The following is a 21,740-nucleotide window of genomic DNA, read 5'->3' on the forward strand; positions in this document are numbered from 1 at the left end:
TGCCCATCCAGGGTTGCACAGCACTCATCAGTAAACAGTCTTTTAAAATTAGTCTTTATTTATATCTGGGCCCACTTCAACCATTTATTCTTGTTAGCACTGGTTAGGGTTCGCGGTATAGTAGGTTTATGCACAACAGGAAGCCTCTGGAGGATCTTATACTTTATTTTCGCAGGACTCCAAGGGCACCGGCAGTTTTAAATACCTGTTTGCTGCATTGTAATGGTATTTTAGCAGTTGCTCTCTTAATCCAATAAATTTGTCTGGCAGAAACCTTCCTCATTATGCCTTTATCTGCACGAACGCATCTGTGTATAAGCCACAAATCTATCTCTTCACAGTATGGTGATCATGCTTACATTTTTGTGAAATATCTAATGTTTTCATACCTTGTCCAAGGCATTGAAATCTGTGGTCTGATTACTAATGATTAATGTCCTTCTTAAATAGTTTTCCTTTAATTTGGCTCACCTAGCAAATTAATTATCACAGGTGTTTGAGACTGACTTAAATGATCCCAAAAGCCCTGAGACACAATACCATCCATGAGCTTATTTGGAAATCCAAAAATTAAAAACAAATTACATCTCTATCACACTTAAATCCAATTTGCATAATGATTTGGAACACACTGTAATAGATTACTTTAAGACTACCAAAGGTAACTTTTTAGAGCTAACATAACATAAGATATTGAATATAATATATGTATGCAATACACAACCGAGGAAGCAGCATGGTGAATGCAATACTATTTTAAGTTACCCATGCCAGGGATGCTAATAGTGAATGTGGTGCATTTGTCCACTGAGCAAATATTAATGGTTTATCTTGACAATAGGTCATTTTCCTGTGGAAAAACCCCTACAAACATAAGCAATTGTGCACTCCGACACAATACTATTAAGATATGCCTTATTATTAGCTTTACTATTGTGTACTTTGTTAGTTACCTGTATATTTTTCAAGCTCTGCAAGACTTTCCTTGTAGTCAGCCAACATTTCTTCATAATGAGTTATAACACTTTGCCGTAGATTGTCCCAGTGTGGAGAGAGGTCCCCGAGTTCCTTCAGTTCCTCAATTCTGAATAGAATAATCATCAGTATAAATATTGATTGTTCTTCACGTAACTAAAATTCACATTTCATGTTTTAAAAAATAAGCTCAAAATAACTCATAATGGAAGGTTCTCTTTTAACTGGGACAAATATGTCAAAGAAATTAGTGACCATAGATTTGGATCAGCAGATCCACCTGATAGCAAATGCAGAAGCCCAGACAGCAAAAATGTAGTAACCTAAGTATTTGTAGGGGACATCAGTAGGACCACCTAGCAGCAAATGCACAGAAGTAGAGGTAGAAGAATTCCGTTACTCTAGTATCAGTAACGTAGATTAGAAGCACCGCCTAGTAGCAAATGCAATGAGGTATGGGCAGACGTTATTGACCCCAGTATGGATAGGGCAGATCAGTAGGACCACATAGCTGCAAGTGCAACATTGTATGGGCAAATGTGAGGGACCCTAGTATGAGTAGGAGCGATCAGTATTACAACATAGCAGCAAAGGCAGAAAAGTATGGGTAATCGTGACGGACCCTAGTATGGGCAGGAGACATTAGTAAGACCACATAGCAGCACATGCAGCAAAGTATGGGCAAACATGAGGGACCCTAGTATGGGTAGGAGAGATCAGTAGGACCACATAGCAGCAAATGCAGCAAAGTATAGGCAAACGTGAGGGACCCAAGTATGGGTAGGAGAGATCAGTAGGACCACATAGCAGCAAATGCAGCAAAGTATAGGCTAACGTGAGGGACCCAAGTATGGGTAGGAGAGATCAGTAGGACCACATAGCAGCAAATGCAGCAAAGTATAGGCAAATGTGAGTGACCCAAGTATGGTAGGAGACATGAGTAAGACCACATAGCAGCAAATGCAGCAAAGTATAGGCAAATGTGAGGGATCCTAGTATGGTAGGAGACATGAGTAGGACCACATAGCAGCAAATGCAGCAAAGTATATTCATTTGATAGCAATATTATATGGTTTGAAGGTAAATTGAATATGTACGGTACTTTGGATGCATGATATGGCTTTTTTAGCAAGTACATACATGTTTATTTTACTCTGAAGCATTATGTGAAGCTATAGTAGTACCAAAAAAGGATCTTACTTGGGCTCTGAATAGTTGGAGTCAAAATCTCAGACTAATGTTTCATAATTCTAGTTTAGAACAGTGTGAATTTCAAACAGCCTCATAGAAATGACACGTTTTATCTAATCTGATTGAAAAGTCAAACTCAAAGAAATAAAATAACATCTGTATTCTTGCATTAAAGTGTTTTTTCCAAGCAGAGAAAAGTCTTGTTCAAAGATACCAGTTCCACATTGTTAATGTACCCATATATTTTAACAAATCTCGCATATATAACAAGGAGAGCTAGAGTCTGAATATACTAAAAATATCAGAGTTTATTTATTACTGCATAAAGTTACAATCAAAAATACATAATAATATATAATTACAGGTACAAATGTGATTTGATCCCTAGGTGAAAAGCAGGCCTAGGTCAGGACATAATAAACTAAATACATAATACTAAAAATCGTGTTTTCAATTCTTTAGTATCATGAGAAACATATGGATAATCTGGTACGCTATACAGCTCATTGGTGGGAAAAAAGTATAAATGATGGGACAGTAATCCAATGCCTGTAAAACAATAGCAGCAGACTTGTGTTGAACGTATTGCATATTATATTATAAAGGTAATAATTAAAAAGAGTATTCACCCATTATGTTTGTTGGTCCTGCCTACTCCACGGCCACATTCCCCAACGCGCGTTTCACGTCGATGTCGCTTCCTCAGGGGGCGACATCGTGAATGAATCTCAGAAGAAAAGTCTGCAGTCTATGTGACTGCAGACTGATGAATTGTAGCGCACTTTCACCATTTCCCTGTATTTTACATGCAACTGGGCAGTCATGTAAACAAAAGTATGTGATTTGCATAGCCACAATCACACAATCACTAAATTGTCCTGCGCTTCTCCTAGTAAAAAATTGAGAGAAGCAGAGAAGAATCTAAGCAGCACGTGACCTTAATTATTCAAATCGCTGTCACGTACTGTCCAGCTACTCTGGCAATATAGGGAAATCTCAGCATGAAAAGTTCCCAAAACGTGACATAATTTTCATATAAGTCATAACAAAAAGACATTCATTTTACAGCACACAGAGCAGTGCATTGCCATATCATCACTGACCTAAAGCAAAGTCACTGCTGAAAAAGGGATCAGTGATCTAAGTTAATTTAGACATGAAATGGAGCCAAATCTTTTCAAATGAAATACCAGGTTGCAAAACTCACATTGGAACAGAATCCCAAACTATCAGGTAGACACAGACTCAGGGCTCCTTCACACGTCGGTGATTTTTTTCATATGCAAAAATTGGCTTCATCGTTGTTCTTGATCAGAGTCATCAGAGTCATCAGTGTGTTTCGTGTCAGTTTTCACCAGAGTTTGGTCAGAGTTTCAATTTTTCTGTGTTGAAGAAAAAAACTGATGGTGGTTTCTCAATTTTCTCCTTTCAAACAGTATGAGAAAAATGGACTGCACACGGATAGTGTCTGAATGAGGTCTGATTTTTTTCACGGATCCATAGACTCGCATTGGCAAATTTGATTCAACATTTGGATCACTAAAGGACAAGTCTCTGAGATTTTGTGTGGACCACTTGGTCCAAGGAAAAAATCAGACACGTGAACTACTCCACCGACAATCATCTGTGAAAGACACAAATAGAACTCGGACAAGAAAAACTGATCTCTGGGTGAGCCCTTACAGTGCCAGATCATCAAGCTAGAGAATATCTGCACCAATATTAGTGTAAAACAAAAAACATGAGCCAGCACACATGTTGGTATAAGAGCTAGGTGTAGGTGTGCTTTCACATTGTGGCCATATAACAGAAAAACCTAAGATAAAAACAAAATGAGCAAATTTCCTACAGTAAATAAGTAAATAGTAATAGTACATGTAAATAACATAGGGTGCTTAGTTGATAATTTTTTTTTTAACAAAAAAGCATAAAAGTCATTCCACCGCCACAAGATGAACCCAATCAGATCGGTCCGATCGCTAGTGTTAAACGTTTCTATCCATCAGCAGACCTGAATCTAAATGGGGCAGAGCAGGACCCAGGCCAAAATGTTCACACACTTGCCTGTGGAAAGCTGGGCACTTTGCCTATAAAGCTTTCCATGGTCAGGTGTCTAAACAATCAGGCCTAGGTCCTGCTCTGTCCCATCTATATCGAGGTCTGCTGACACATAGAAACATTTAACACTAGAGATATAGGTACAGTCCTGATTGGGTACACCTTGTCACAGTGGGATGTCTTTTATACTTTTTGATCTAAATAGTATCAACTAAGTACCCTATGTTATTGACTTGTACTTTGCTGTTTGTTTATTTAGTTTATTTATTTACTTACTACTTGTTTTTTGCGCATTTTGCTTTTATTTTAGGTTTTGACCATTTTTGGTGTGTGGACATATACATGCAAATTCCCTCTTCAGAGAGAAAGAGGTCTTGAACTCTATATATAGTGCCAACCTATGGAAGCAGCGATCCAGTCAACCCTATAACAAGTCTTGCAATATGACTTAGGATAAAAGCCTAATCAGAATCTCAATCTGGACATGTACAGAAATCACACCCTTTTCCCCTACTTTAAAAGTAAATGTCACCAAGTTTCATCATTTTGCAACTTAAATATTATATTATACTGTACAGATCCTTACATTTTGCAGAATAGCCCGGATCTGTGTTCACAATTCCACAGCCATCAGAGCTGAAATCTCCTATTATTCTGTTCTCATTTAACCCCTTTCTGACATTAGACGTACTATCCCGTCGAGGTGGGGTGGGCCCGTATGACCACCGACGGGATAGTACGTCCAGTGCGATCAGCCGCGCTCACGGGGGGAGCATGGCCAATCGCAGCCGGGTGTCAGCTGACTATCACAGCTGACACCCGGCACTATGTGCCCGGAGCAGTCACGGACCGCCCCCGCCACATTAACCCCCGACACACTGCGATCAAACATGATCGCAGTGTTCCGGCGGTATAGGGAAGCATCGCGCAGGGAGGGGCTCCCTGCGTGCTTCCCTGAGACCCTCGGAGCAACGCGATGTGATCGCGTTGCTCCGAGGGTCTCTTACCTTCTCCTCCCTGCAGCAGGCCCGGATCTAAAATGGCTGCGGCATCCGGGTCCTGCAGGGAGGTGGCTTCACAGCGCCTGCTCAGAGCAGGCGCCGGAAAGCCTGGAGGAGCTGTGCACGTCAGATCGCCGATCTGACAGAGTTCTGTGCAAACTGTCAGATCAGCGATCTTACACTATAACATGTGTTATGGACCTGGTGGTTAGGTGCACCAGGAATGACCTGATAGTTAAACACGGAATCGGAACGAGCTCTGGGGAAATGGGAACTCTGCTGACCGCAAACCCTACTCCTATCAACACAACTAGAAATAGCCGTGGAGCGTGCCTGACTCTGCCTAGACGCCTCTTCACAGCCTAAGAGCTAACTACCCCTAAAGAAAGGAAACAAAGCCTCACTTGCCTCAGAGAAATTTCCCCAAAGGTAAAAGCAGCCCCCCACAAGTATTGACTGTGAGTTAAGAGGAAATCACAAACACAGGATGAAATAGGCTTTAGCAAAGAGAGGCCAGTCTAACTAAACAGATTGAGGATAGAAAAGGGATCTTTGCGGTCAACACAACAAACTACAAAAACAATGCAGAGTGTGCAAAAAATACCCCCGCACCGACTCACGGTGCGGTGGTGCCACTCTGCACCCCCAGAGCTTCCAGCTAGCCAGGCAGTTTCATGATAGCAAGCTGGACTAGAACTTAGCAAGAAAAACCATAAGTAACAAATGAACAAGCCGGAACTTAGCTTTTGCTGGAGTAGTCAGGTCCTCAGAAAGATCCAGGAGAGATCTGAACCAGTACTAGAACATTGACAGCTGGCATGGAGTAATGATCTGAGTGGAGTTAAATAGAGAATCCAGCCTAGCCCTAAACGAGGGCAGGTGGGGAAGGAATCTCAGAACCAGCAGCTCCACTCACAGCCACCAAAGGGAGTCCACGGACAGAACTCACCGAAGTACCATTCATGACCACAGGAGGGAGTTCGAGAACGGAATTCACAACAAACATGATGCCCCCCCTGGGGCAATGTTATAGTGTACAAAAAAAATATTCACATGTGTAAAAAAAAAACAAAAAAAATCCCCCCCCAATTTTTTTTTTTAAATATATATTGTTCCTATAAATACATTTCTTTATCTAAATAGAAAAATAACAATAAAGGTACACATATTTAGTATCGCCGCGTCCGTAATGACCCGACCTATAAAACTGTCCCACTAGTTAACCCCTTCAGTGAACACCGTAAAAAAAAAAAAAAAAAAAAACGAGGCAAAAAACAACACCTTATTATCATACCGCCAAACAAAAAGTGGAATAACACGCAATCAAAAAGACAGGTATAAATAACCATGGTACCGCTGAAAATGTCCTCTTGTCCCGCAAAAAACGAGCCATGATACAGCATCATCAAAGAAAAAATAAAAAAGTTATAGTCCTCAGAATAAAGCGAGGCAAAAATAATTATTTTTTCTATAAAATAGTTTATCGTTAGTGTTGAGCATTCCGATACCGCAAGTATCGGGTATCGGCCGATACTTGCGGGTATCGGAATTCCGATACCGAGATCCGATACTTTTGTGGTATCGGGTATCGGTATCGAAACAACATTAATGTAATAATGTGTAAGAGAGAGAATTAAAATAAAAAATATTGCTATACTCACCTCTCCGACGCAGCCTGGACCTCAGCGAGGGAACCGGCAGCGTTCTTTGCTTAAAATTCGCACGTTTACTTCCTTACGTGAAGTCCCGGCTTGTGATTGGTCGCGTGCCGCCCATGTGGCCGCGACGCGACCAATCACAGCAAGCCGTGACGTAATTTCAGGTCCTTCAGGATTTTAAAATTACGTTCTGGCTTGTGATTGGTCGCGTCGCGGTCACATGGGCGACGCGACCAATCACAAGCCGTGACGTCACGGGAGGCTGGACACGCGCGCATTTTAAAATGCGCGCGTGTCCAGCCTCCCGTGACGTCACGGCTTGTGATTGGTCGCGTCGCCCATGTGACCGCGACGCGACCAATCACAAGCCAGAACGTCATTTTAAAATCCTGAAGGACCTGAAATTATGTCACGGCTTGCTGTGATTGGTCGCGTCGCGGCCACATGGGCGGCACGCGACCAATCACAAGCCGGGACTTCACGTAAGGAAGTAAACGCGCAAATTTTAAGCAAAGAACGCTCCCGGTTCCCTCGGTAAGGTGCAGGCTGCGTCGGAGAGGTGAGTATAGCAATATTTTTTATTTTAATTCTTTCTTTTACACATTAATATGGATCCCAGGGCCTGAAGGAGAGTTTCCTCTCCTTCAGACCCTGGGAACCATCAGGGATACCGTCCGATACTTGAGTCCCATTGACTTGTATTGGTATCGGGTATCGGTATCGGATCCGATACTTTGCCGGTATCGGCCGATACTTTCCGATACCGATACTTTCAAGTATCGGACGGTATCGCTCAACACTATTTATCGTATAAAAGCGCCAAAACATAAAAAAAATATAAATGAGGTATAGCTGTAATCGTACTGACCCGAAGAATAAAACTGCTTTATCCATTTTACCAAACACGGAACGGTATAAACGCCTCCCCAAAAGAAATTCATGAATAGCTTTTTTTTGGTCATTCTGCCTCACAAAAATCAGAATAAAAAGCGATCAAAAAATGTCACATGCCCGAAAATGGTATCAATAAAAACATCAACTCGTCCCGCAAAAAACAAGACCTCACATGTCTCTGTGGACTAAAATATGGAAACATTATAGCTCTCAAAATGTGGTAACATAAAAAATATTTTTTGCAATAAAAAGCATCTTTCAGTGTGTGATGGCTGCCAATCATAAAAATCTGCTAAAAAACCCGCTATAAAAGTAAATCAAACCCCCCTTCATCACCCCCTTAGTTAGCGAAAAATTAAAAATTAAAAAAATGTATTTATTTCCATTTTCCCATTAGGGTTAGGGTCAGGGCTAGGGTTAGGGCTAGGGTTAGAGTTAGGGCTAGCGTTAGGGCTAGGGTTAGGGCTAGGGTTAGGGCAAGGGTTAGGGTTAGGGCTAGGGATAGGGCTAGGGTTAGGGTTGGGGCTAGGGTTAAGGCTACAGTTAGGGTTGGGGCTAAAGTTAGGGTTAAGGTTGGGGCTAAAGTTAGGGTTAGGGTTTGGATTACATTTACAGTTGGGAATAGGGTTGGGATTAGGGTTAGGGGTGTGTCAGGGTTAGGGGTGTGGTTAGGGTTACCATTGGGATTAGGGTTAGGGATGTGTTTGGATTAGGGTCTAAGTTATAATTGGGGGGTTTCCACTGTTTAGGCACATCAGGGGCTCTCCAAAAGCGACATGGCGTCCGATCTCAATTCCAGCCAATTCTGCGTTGAAAAAGTAAAACAGTGCTCCTTCCCTTCCGAGCTCTCCCGTGCGCCCAAACAGGGGTTTACCCCAACATATGGGGTATCAGCGTACTCAGGACACATTGGACAACAACTTTTGGGGTCCAATTTCTCCTGTTACTCTTGGGAAAATACAAAACTGAGGGCTAAAAAATAATTTTTGTGGAAAAAAAAGGATTTTTTATTTTCATGGCTCTGCGTTATAAACTGTAGTGAAACACTTGGGGGTTCAAAGTTCTCACAACACATCTAGATAAGTTCCTTGGGGGGTCTAGTTTCCAATATGGGGTCACTTGTGGGGGGTTTCTACTGTTTAGGTACATTAGGGGCTCTGCAAACGCAATGTGACCTCTGCAGACCAATCCATCTAAGGGTATGTGCACACGTTGCGGATTTCTTGCAGAAAATTCCTGAAGAAAACCGGAAATTTTCTGCAAGAAATCCGCATTTTTTTTTTTGCGTTTTTTTTCCGTTTTTTTCGCGTTTTTTTAGCATTCTGCAAGCGTAATTAGCTTGCAGAATGCTAAAGTTTTCCCTGCGATCTGTAGCATCGCTTGGAAAACTGACTGACAGGTTGGTCACACTTGTCAAACATAGCGTTTGACAAGTGTGACCAACTTTTTACTATAGATGCTGCCTATGCAGCATCTATAGTAAAAGATAGAATGTTTAAAAATAATAAAAAAAATAAAAAAATGCTTATACTCACCCAGACATCTCACCGGCGTCCGTTCCGTATAGCTGGTCTGTGCGCACAGGACCTCCCGTGACGTCACGGTCACGTGAGCGGTCACATGACCGCTCACGACCAATCACAGGACAGTGACGTCATTCGGCGAGGTCCTTCAGCGCACACCAGGTACAGAAACCGAACGGCAGCGTGCGAGGAGGCGGCAAGACATCGAGGGTGAGTATAGGACTGTTTATTATTTTATTTCTTATTTTTTGACCACTTATATGGTGCCCAGTGCGTGGAGGAGAGTCTCCTCTCCTCCACCCTGGGTACCAACCGCATATAATCTGCTTACTTCCCGCATGGTGTGCACAGCCCCGTGCGGGAAGTAAGCAGATCAATGGACCCCTAGGTGTGCGGAATCCCTGCAATTCCGCATTTTTAATGAACATGTTGCTTTTTTTTCCGCTATGCGATTTTTTCGCGGAAAAAATCGCAACATTTGCACCAAAAATGCGGAATACCCTGTAAATAATAGGAGGCTTATGTAAGCGTTTTTTTTCGCGTTTTTATCACGTTTTTATAGCGAAAAAACGCGAAAAAAACGCTAACAATCCTGAACGTGTGCACATGGCCTAAGTCTGCATTCCAAATGACGCTCCTTCCCTTCCGAGCTCTGCCATGCACTCAAACAGTGGTTCCCCCCCACATATAGGGTATCAGCATACTCAGGACAAATTGGACAACAACTTTTGGGGTCCAATTTCAACTGTTACCCTTGGAAAAATACAAAACTGGGGCTAAAAAATAATTTTTGTGGATTAAATTTTTTTTTTTATTTTCACGGCTCTGCGTTATAAACTGTAGTGAAACACTTGGGGGTTCAAAGCTCTCACAGCACATCTAGATGAGTTCCTTAGGGGGTCTACTTTCCAAAATGGTGTCACTTGTGGGGAGTTTCAATGTTTAGGCACATCAGTGGCTCTCCAAACGCAACATGGCGTCCCATCTTAATTCCTGTCAATTTTGCATTGAAAAGTCAAACGGCGCTCCTTCCCTTCCGAGCTCTCCCATGCGCCCAAACAGTGGTTTACCCCCACATATGGGGTATCAGCGTACTCAGGACAAATTGCACAACATCTTTTGGTGTCCAATTTCTTCTCTTACCCTTGGGAAAATAAAAAATTGGGGCAAAAAGATCATTTTTGTGACAAAATATGATTTTTTATTTTTATGGCTCTGCATTATAAACTTCTGTGAATCACTTAATGGGTCAAAGTGCTCACCACACATCTAGATAAGTTCCTTAGGGGGTCTACTTTCCAAAATGGTGTCATTTGTGGGGGGTTTCAATGTTTAGGCACATCAGGGGCTCTCCAAACGCAACATGGCATCCCATCTCAATTCCAGTCAATTTTGCATTGAAAAGTCAAATGGAGCTCCTTCACTTCCGAGCTCTGCCATGCGTCCAAACAGTGGTTTACCCCCACATATGGGGTATCAGCGTACTCAGGACAAATTGTACAACAACTTTTGTGGTCCATGTTCTCCTGTTACCCTTGGGAAAATAAAACAAATTGGAGCTGAAATAATTTTTTTGTGAAAAAAAGTTAAATGTTCATTTTTATTTAAACATTCCAAAAATTCCTGTGAAAAATCTGAAGGGTTAATAAACTTCTTGAATGTGGTTTTGAGCACCTTGACGGGTGCAGTTTTTAGAATGGTGTTACACTTGGTTATTTTCTATCATATAGACCCCTCAAAATGACTTCAAATGAGATGTGGTCCCTAAAAATAAATGGTGTTGTAAAAATGAGAAATTGCTGGTCAACTTTTAACCCTTATAACTCCCTAACAAAAAAAATGTTGGTTCCAAAATTGTGCTGATGTAAAGTAGACATGTGGGAAATGTTACTTATTAAGTATTTTGTGTGACATATCTCTGTGATTTAATTGCATAAAAATTCAAAGTTGGAAAATTGCAAAATTTTCAAAATTTTCGCCAAATTTCCGGTTTTTTTCACAAATAAACGCAGGTAATATCAAAGAAATTTTACCACTATCATGAACTACAATATGTCTTGAGAAAACAATGTCAGAATCACCGGGATCCGTTGAAGCATTCTAGAGTTATAACCTCATAAAGGGACAGTGGTCAGAATTGTAAAAATTGGCCCGGTCAGTAACGTGCAAACAACCCTTGGGGGTAAAGGGGTTAAGATCAGAATATTCTTTACACTAGTGAATTGCATTTTGACAAGGGGTAGACTTTACACCAGTGTTGGGCAGTAATTTGACACAGGAAAGTGTTATGTACTGTTGTAGCTATGTGCTGCTGCAGACAGACAGTTAGAAATTAGAGAATTAAGCAGCAGTATGAACATTAGCCATGAGAGGACTTAGGCTTCTTTCACACTTGTGTCGGTACGGGTCCGTCACTAAGCATCGGCGCGACGTACCGACGCACGTTGTGAAAATTTGGCACGACGTGGGCAGCAGATGCAGTTTTTCAACGCATCTGCTGCCCATTCTAAAGTCCGGGGATGAGGGGGCGGAGATCCGGCCGCACATGCATGGTAGGAAATGGCGGACGCGACGTACAAAAAAACATTCCCTTGAACGTTTTTTTGTGCCGACGGTCCACCAAAACACGACGCATCCAGTGCACGACGGACGCGACGTATGGCCATACGTTGCGATCCGTTGGCAATACAAGTCTATGGGCAAAAAACGCATCCTGCGGGCACATTTGCAGGATCCGTTTTTTCCCCAAAACGATGCATTGCGACGGACGTCACACGACGCAAGTGTGAAAGTAGCCTTAAACGTTGCTGCTATTCGGCTAGTAAAAGGCTTCAGTTTTTGTTATTTGGAGTGCTACCTTGCTTTATTTCTCGGATAGATGGATGGATAGATGATCGATAGATAATAGAAAAACAGCAAGAAAAAGGGAACTTAAAACTTAACATTTAATACACCGATAAAATTCACGACACATTTAAAATCAGACACCCAAACAATTAGAATATGCACAACCAGAAAGGGGGACTGATTGTGGGCAAAGAGACTGCCAGTACTACTAGCAATATAATTACGATATAGACACACACAATTATTTAGATAAATCAGTACCACTGATGATCCTATAAATTGTGTGTAAATGGTCAAAGGGTTCATAAATAGAAGGAAAATCTGAACAATCTCACCAATCCGGTTGGAAATGCCACCTTCAAAATAGTACCCTCCTAAGTTTCAATAAATAGGAACCCTTGAAACCCTCACTTGGTATTCAATGAGCCATTCCTAGATGGGACCGCCTCCCAAAGCGTTTCTTCCTGAATTAAGTCATCAGGGGATATGGCAGACAAACAATAGAGAGCCCAAACAATTCTGGCACTCTCTAAGAGCCTCATTGCCTTAATAGATAGATAGATAGATAGATAGATAGATAGATAGATAGATAGATAGATAGATAGATAGATAGTGGAATTGTACATTGAATGCTTTTCCAATACTTCAATGACACACTGTCTCTCTCTTATTAGCCGGCAAATTATGAACCGCAGCACAAGGCAGGACCAGAATTCATATGAAATATTCCTGTGTCTTTGATGCAGAAATCTCAGAAATTCTATTCAGGCGCTGGCAAATCTGTATTTTTCAGTGAATCACTGTCCAAATATAATAATCTGCTTGGAGCTCAGACAAACAGAAAATGAATTTGGGCTAATGTTGTGACTTGGAATTAGATACACTTATTTTTAATGTGGCTTTGTGTATGAAACAAACCGCCATTTGTTCAGTACATTTGTGTTGGCCCGAGAAAGAGAGACTGTTATTGCAAAATGATTTAATCTTCTACAAACAAGTTCGCACAGCTGAACAATAGACACATTCTGTCTGCAAATTCTATCTGGAAACTAGGAAAAGCTGAAGTCATGATTTTTTTTCTCCAATGTCTTTCTTTACTCTCCATTAACTTTCTATGTACTGGGTTAATGAAAGATTATGGGTATGTGCCTCTTTAGCCCTCCTCATGTGTTTTGTCACTTGTTGCTAGCAGTGATTTTATTATGGACTATTGGTGACATTTCCTTCTAATATTCAGTGTGACTCTATTTACAAAATGACAAAAGATTGAGGAAAAGTGCCTCAGGGTGTGTACAGAGGTTGTGGTCCATATAGACCTCTACCTTTTAAGGCCCCCCCGGCATACAAGGTAAAGTCATCTAAAACTGCCATTTTTATTAGTGGGATCAGCCAAGAGTCTAATATGTATCGGGGCCTCCAGACTTTCCTCCAACAGTTTTAGTAGCTTATCCCTTTATTCTCAGGGAGGTAAGAGGCAACAAAAGTATTATAGCAGTAGCTCTCTCATAGGGATAATAGGAGCGCTCAGCCAAGCCAAGTGTTTTTCTATATGGGAGACTTGGGAGAGATAGCTGTTGGCCAAATGACTATTCGGCCAATGGCTATCTAATATGTATGGGGGCTTTATGGACTCCAGTGAAATAATTTTCTACATATCCATTAGAAATAAGTACATGTAATACAAATGCATGAGAACTCATAGCTTCATAAATGGTGCCATCATGTTCTTTGGGATTGAGGGACTGTAAAAGTGGTTGGTTATACTGCAGTATAAAACATATTATACACTGCCAATAATTCACATTCTATATGGTAACTTCTCAATCCTCCTCAACTATTATCTCTCTGACAGAACTTTACGTTTCTTGCACTTTGTATTTTACCTTTCATAGCATAAAGTACATGTCAGATGCACCACAACATTATGTACTCAAACTAAGGGGAAGAAACTACAGACTTACCTTACCCTGATATTCTGCTAGGCCTATCTAATAGTGCAACTACAAGATCAGCTTGGTGCCAGCTATTTTTGCCATTTCATTTATCATTTGCATCATAAACATAAAATGAATGACAAACTGGTGCAGAGCGAGAGAGGGGACCTTGCCCGTGAGGGCCTACAGTATACAACAGAAGTGGACTATGGAAAATGTAGGAAAAGGTAGAAGCTGCTCAGACCCCAGTGTAGTGACAGCAGATTTACTGAAGATGGAAGACCTTTCTATGTTGTGGGTTTTCCAGATTTTTTTGAAAGTTTCTACTGTGGGGAGGATGGTCAGGATAAGTTTTGGATACATTTCTGTGAAGAGCTGATGAGGTCAACAAAGAAGGAGGTCTTGTGAGGACTGGGGGTTATGTGTGGAGAGGGATGGAGAGATTACGTCACTAATGTTTGGAGTGGACTGGTTGTAGATGGCTTTGTAAATCATTGCTAGCATTTTGAACTAAATTCACATGACTATAGATACCCAATTAAGGGACTGAGAAAGACAGAAGCGTAATGAGAGGAGAAGCAGATTAACCAGCATCAGAGTTGATGGTGAATTGGAGGGGTGCAAGAGTTTAAGATGGTAGGCCATAGAAAAAGAAATTGCAGTAGTCAATGCAGGTGATAATGAGGGCAAAAAATGTCAGTAATTCATCATTTTGATGTCACTTTTCTTGACTTTTTTGGGCCTCATTCATCAAAATGTCAAATGTGGTTAATGAATTTTTGAATAATAAAAAATGCTAATTAATTTGTCTTTAACCTGTTTTGTTATTGCTCCCTTAATGTTTGATATACATTTTCAGCAAAATTTCAGACGTATATAAAATCACTCCAGGGGATCACCTGAATATATTTTGAAAAGTAGCAAATTATAAATCAGGCAAAAGATCTGGGCTCCCCAAACTCCAAACTCCACCTACAGTGATGAACTAAAATAATACAGAGAAATACTTCGAAAAAGTGACTTTAAAAAAGGCGCAAATGGAAAGATGAATATGCATAAAATATATTAAAAAAAAAGAAGCAAGATATCAAAAATAAGACATAAAACAGGTGCAAATGCAATTATGGGCCCTAGCTGTCCTGTGTGTTGTGATGCACATGATTGGTACAGATAGAGGGTAAACCCCCAGAATAATTTCATTTGGTGGACCCAAGTAATCCCAGTCCAATCCTACTACGCAGTGCTAGAAGATTGGAATATTATTGTATACACACCTTAAAACACACATCCATTTTTAGCAAATGAGTATGCAGATAAAGACCAATTAATATCGACGCTCCCAGCATTAGACTATAAACCACTAAAAGCAAACAAGCCTTCAAATGTGAAAAATGCCAGTAATACAAATCAGGTGGCACGAAGGATTCATTTCAGCTTTTGATGCTTAAAAAGTCTATTACCAAACGATTTAGCCTGTTATAGCAATCTATGTGTGTGATGAATTAAGATTGTGCCGAAAAGGATTTATGGTAGTATTTGAAAGCAATTTCTATTCCAAAAAACCTCCTGTTTATATGCCTTTTGATGATGCAGATACAAAATCAAATATACATTCCTCTCGCCTATCAAACAGATTTGTTGATTTCCTCATGTTACCAACAGAACCATCCAGCACAAAAAAACTACATTTACTGATGTATATAAAAATAGACTAAGATCTAGCATATACCAGCTGTATAGATTAGATATATTTACATAATCCCGTTGGTGACATTTCATTATTGTTAATAAGCGGTGCATTACATGGAAATCAGCCTTCATCTCTTACGTCACCAATGTGCTTACATTCATGCAAAATATTCATTAAAGGAAACTTAACTTTGCACACTGAAAACATAAGTAAATGTATTACTCGGACTACTAGAGGAGGCTTTTTTGGCGGCCTTTTTGCTGCGGATATTATCTTACACTAAGGCCAAACTCATTCATCCATGAAACACATACAATGTTAGGATCACAATACCCCTCTCCTATATACCAATAATGGAATTCCCTTAAGGAAAAAAAAGAGAAGTTGATACTTTCTGAGTGTAATAAGTTTTAAAAAAGAGAGACTAAAATCAAAAACAGGGAATTTGCTCTACTGCATATTTGGGTACAACTTCTAAAACTGCATGAAATAAATCTAGTAGGTACAGCCAACCTGTTGTGCGAATATTTCTCCAATGGAGTTCTGGCAGTGCGCAATAAGGGTGGAGATACGAGGTGAAGGGCACTCTGTTGTGAATTTGGATTTTGGGCTCCCCCGGTGGCTACTGGTGGAATTGAACTGGTGTCTTCATCTTCTCTGTTCACCTGTTCCCATCAAGATGTGGGAGTCGCTATATAACCTTGCTGCTCTGTTAGTTGCTTGCCGGTCAACAATGTTATCAGAAGCCTCTCTGTGCTTGTTCCTGCTCCTAGACAACTACTAGATAAGTTGGACTCTTGTCCATGTTTGTTTTTGCATTTTGTTCCAGTTCACAGCTGTAGTTTCGTTACTGTGTCTGGAAAGCTCTTGTGAACGGGAATTGCCACTCTGGTGTTATGAGTTAATGCCAGAGTTTTAAAGTAATTTCTGGATGGTGTTTTTGATAGGGTTTTCAGCTGACCATGAAAGTGTCCTTTCTGTCTTCTGCTATGTAGTAAGTGGACCTCAAATTTGCTAAACCTATTTTCATACTACGTTTGTTATTTCATCTCAACTCACCGCCAATACATGTGGGGGGCCTCTGTCTCCTTTCGGGGTATTTCTCTAGAGGTGAGCTAGGACTAATATTTTCCTCTGCTAGCTTTATTTAGTCCTCCGGCTGGGCTGGGCATCTAGAATCAACGTAGGCATGCTACCCGGCCACTGCTAGTTGTGCGTTAGGTTTAGTTCATGGTCAGCTCAGTTCCCATCTTCCAAGAGCTAGTTCCTATATATGCTTATGCTATGTTCTCTTGCCATTGAGATCATGACAGCACTCCCATGATAGCAGCTTCCGCTGTATCTAGCCTTCTTCAGGTGTCTGGCAGATGTAGCCAAAACAGGAGAAGGTGGCAGGATGAAGCCAAAACGTGTTGGTTTTAAATAAATATTTATTTTATTTTTTTGATATTTCTTTGGCAATTTTTCCATTTGATTACATCAGCTATTTTGTGAGCACTCTCCACTTGATATCTTCAGCCTCAACACCCCTCTCCTGACCTGAGCTAACTGCCTCCTATATGTCTATGAGGCCATTAGCTGAGGTGAGCAGGCATTCGTACTGCCTATTGTGATCCAAGCACAGTCTGTTTTTCATGGAATAACGAAGCTAGTGTAAGGGCTCATTTGCACATACGTATTTGCGAACATGTGCTGCCAATGTGTTTCACTAACATACATTATACTTTGTGATGACATTCACACGTGAGGGTTTTTTTTGCTGACCAATGGTCCACATAAAATAATGTGTCCATAAAAAAAAAGACAGCACATAGATGCCACTTGAGTTTTACCCGTGTGATGTTCATTTTTCATTCACTTTTTAATAGAAAAAGCTTGAGAAACCTCCACATGAGAAAAACTGATAACATACTGGTGGTAACAGTAGACACATGGGCTCTGGCTCATCATAGTGATTTTGTAAAAAATCAGTTTTGAAAAGTCATAACATTTTAGTGCAACACCTGTCTAACCAAACTTCACCAGAATAGGCAGAGCGGGGGCGGGACAGGGGCGTAACGCCACAGCTAATCTAATTCCTGACTGGAGTAAGATTTGTGGTGAGGCACACGCCACTTGTCACAGGCTCCTCATTAATTAAGAGGTGTTTGCCTCTAGTGAATCAGAAGCGTCTGACTCCAACACACCCCATCATCAAGACCATCGTTGTTCTCGCTGGTCTTGATGAATTGGGGCAATGGACAATAAATAAATGGAAAAGCAGATCCCGCACACTGATTAAAAAACAGTACACTTTAGTAAATGAGGAAAAAAAACCCTTACATGTGAATTTGGTAAAGTGCATCATAAATCCATTGGGGCATCTGCACACAATGTCTTTTTTCTGGTTGCAGAGCCACCAATCTTATCTAAGCAAAGACGCTTTAGCAAAATGACGGCAATCTTATTCCTGAAACTGCTCCGCCACTGGCGTTTTTACTTGGTAATTTCCATTACAGTAGCAAAGGAAGAACATGTTACTTCTTTTAACCTCTTCAAGGTTTCTGAACCCTGAAGCTATTAAAAGATGCAGCAAAACACAGAACATGAGTACAGAGATGTTTTTTGCTACGGTTTTGGGGTGCTTTTTCTGATGGATTATACCTAAAAAAAAAAAAGATGACTTGTACACATAGATTTCCAATGAAATAAACCCATATGATGTCTTTTACAGGAATAGATCAGGAAATGTTTAGGGTAAGGTCAAACTATTAGAGTGTGATGCTCCTGTTCTGCAAGTCATGCGATCAACTAAACTGGACTATAGAAATTTGGGTCATTCAGTCAAAAAACTGCACTGTTTTCAGTTATCCCCACACAGTTTTCTGACCATATTACTGCTACACTGTCTGTTCTTCCCCGTACACTCAGGAGAAAAGGAAGAAAATTAAAAACTAGAAAGAGTGAACATCTGAAGAATATATGATATAGACTGTGGTCCCCGCACTTCAAAATGCATCAAATAAACCAGAGTGGTCTGACGTTAATGGAAATAGCATTACATAAAGAGTGGCAGGGAGACACAATAAAAATTGTCTCAGAAATGCAACTTATATGTAAATGAAATATTATGTATTCTAGGGGTTAAATGTAGAAAAAGATCATTATAAAATAATTATAAAAGAATAACTAAGGCTACGTTCACATTTGCGTTGTGCGCCGCAGCGTCGGCGACGCAACACACAGCGCAAATGTAAACGCATGCACAACGCAGCGTTTTGTGACGCATGCGTCCATTTTTGCATGGTTTTGGGCGCAGAAAAAACGGCAACTTGCTGCGTCCTCTGCGCCCTGACGCATGCACCACAGTGACGCATGCGTCACAAAACGCAAGTGCAACGCATGTTCATGCGCCCCCATGTTAAATATAGGGGAGTATGACGCATGCGGTGACGCTGAGGCGCAGAACGCTAATGTGAACGTAGCCTAAGTGTTTGTTGGGAAAACATGTTTTTTTCTATTTACACAAAATAAGAGGTATATGGTTATTGGAGATAAGGTATGTTTTTAGACAATTATTAGTGATGAGCAAACGTTTTATCTGAGGATGCTCGGGTGTTATCTGACAGGTATCAAACAGGTATTCCCCATATGTGTTCAGGCTGTCTAACAGCCACAAATCATGCAGCCGTAGAGACTCGAACATAATATAAGGGCACTCCCAGATACTCTGATAACACCCGAGCGTGTTATACGAGCAAATCCGCTAATCACTAATAATTAGGCTTTTTCCTGTACAAACATGTTTTAATTTTGTAGCAAAAAACTGAGCTGTCCCTACCCACAAGGTGGAAGGGAGAGGATAATATTTAGCTGCAGAACAAGAAGTCTCAGCAGAAAAAGCTAAAATTATCAAAATGAGTTGGTTACAAATGAGTTTATAGGTGCTGTCCGCTCAACTGTATTGGTTTTCTACTGTTGTAAGTTCAATAAATACTGACTGGGTAAAAAAAACGTCTACAGGCTGCACAAGTGTTCATTATCTGTCTCTGCAACCTACGACCTGGAGAAACAGCATTGTATAGCATACAGTGGAAGCGGGAACCAGTAACAACAGATTCAGGATGCTTGTGAAGGTCTCTTCATCACTTGGTTCCATGTTGGAAGGAAACCAGAGCTGTGAAGAACACTTATGTAGGTAAAGTTGGCTGAAACAGAGGGATTGATATCATGAGAGTATCCTGTCTGCCACAAGGGTGGAGCTCCAAGACATTTATAATTAACAATACTATCATGGCTTCCAACTTGACAAATGTATGACACAGATCATTTTAAATGGATCACAGAAAATTCTGATGAATCCTGTTGAGTTTCCTGCATCTGTTTCATCACATTTTTTTTAACAAAAAATAGACAATTGGCAAATATCAGGAAAAGTGCAAATAATTTCCTTATGCAGGGGGTTAGTAGTACAAAAACATTCTAGAACAGGTATTACCTATGAACTAGGCTCAAAAATACATTACAGTTAACTGAAACAATGATAGGGAGATGAGTACGGGCGATGACCCAAGAGGAAAAACTGTCAAGATGGTAAGGCCAGAGGTGTTCATGAACTCTAAGGATTAGTACATCACAGACATGCACAGGCATGAGAAATCAATATTTCCAACCTAAAGTGGCAAGTCTTCAAAAAAAAGTTCAGAATTGAAGGAATGCAATGCCTCTATGGCCCTAAAGCAGGTGACTACAGCTCAGCAATGAATAAGACCCAAATCAATAGATGGTTCAAGTCATTACAAATAATGATTTTCTAGGGTGTCACATCAAGACAAGTTGCCCATATGCACTGGGATTCGTGACTTGTTTCAAAATTGCTGTTGAACAACACGTAACCATGCAGCCTCAGCCTAAAAATATAAACAAAAAAATAAAATAACGAACAATGGTATTTTCTTACTGTAGCTTACCATACTCACTAAATCAAATCCTATAATACTGCTATTTAGTTTTTTCTGTGCTTGAAACTCTTTTTTTGAAATTTACTTTTGTCTGAAAAGTGACAAGTTGATTTTTTATGTTCTGTATTAACAATATTTTTTATGTTGGAATCCAGCCAGACTTGCTTGTTATGACATTTCATAACCTTTATTATTCCGTGGACTACCTTTGTTTTTTTGCTTTCCTAATGATGAGACATTTGAGCTGTGTATTTGGAATCCATTCGCTTTCTATATTAAACTGTACTGTAGTGCCTTTTCTCTGACTGTACAATGGCAAAAGCCTTTCCCATTTATGTTTATTTTAGAAAGGCTTTGACATTGCCAGTTGCTAGTAAATTGGCATTGGCATTTTCGAGACATCAAAAATGTTGTTTTTAATAGATTTTTTTCAGAACAACATTTGTAAGGTTGAACTTTTTACAGCAGTTATTTCTACAGCAAGTAACACTTTAACAGGTTCCTTTAGGGTCAAAACTAGTAACATGAGGACTCCACAGGAGAGCTTCCCCTCCTAACTCACTTAAAATGGGCAGCTAAGTAACTTGTTAAATCAAGAAAAAAGGGAATACCAGAAAGCTGCAGTGCCAGTCTATGCCAGAATATACAGTGTTGTACCACTTCTGCCCCCTTCGATCGTCTGATTGGTGGAGGTGTTGAGAATCACTTATCTGATATTGACAACTATAAATGAGCAGATTGATCAGCAGAAGATCGAGCTTGAGTTGAATTCCGTAAAATTCAGTTTCATGCCGAGTTGAAATCTTTGAGGTTCCTTTCGTAGTTTGCTAAAACAAAAAACCTTTGACAACATTTCCCACAATGCTGAAGCAGAGTGGGATAATACCCTGCAGCTGTGACATCTAGCAGATTACTATAAATTATACCGTACAGGTCAGTTCTTGGGTCGTCAAAGACCAGCAGTTCTCAGTGGAGAACAGTTTATGCATCTTCAGAAAAACTGGAAAAGTTTCTCTTTTCTGTAGAGTG

General features: G+C 40.4%; 1 protein-coding gene across 5 annotated transcripts in view; it reads right to left on the minus strand.

Annotated features, from left to right (window-relative positions):
• The window catches only part of INPP4B (inositol polyphosphate-4-phosphatase type II B), a 1,036,387-nt gene that overhangs the window by 234,007 nt on the left and 780,640 nt on the right, over positions 1-21,740 (minus strand). For all 5 annotated transcript variants that reach the window (XM_077279254.1, XM_077279258.1, XM_077279253.1 and 2 more), the window contains one exon: positions 954-1,084. In XM_077279254.1, coding sequence (XP_077135369.1) covers positions 954-1,084 — 131 coding nt within the window. The remainder of the gene's footprint in view (positions 1-953; positions 1,085-21,740) is intronic.

The sequence above is a fragment of the Ranitomeya variabilis genome, chromosome 1 (assembly GCF_051348905.1).
Source record: "Ranitomeya variabilis isolate aRanVar5 chromosome 1, aRanVar5.hap1, whole genome shotgun sequence".
NCBI lineage: Eukaryota > Metazoa > Chordata > Amphibia > Anura > Dendrobatidae > Ranitomeya > Ranitomeya variabilis.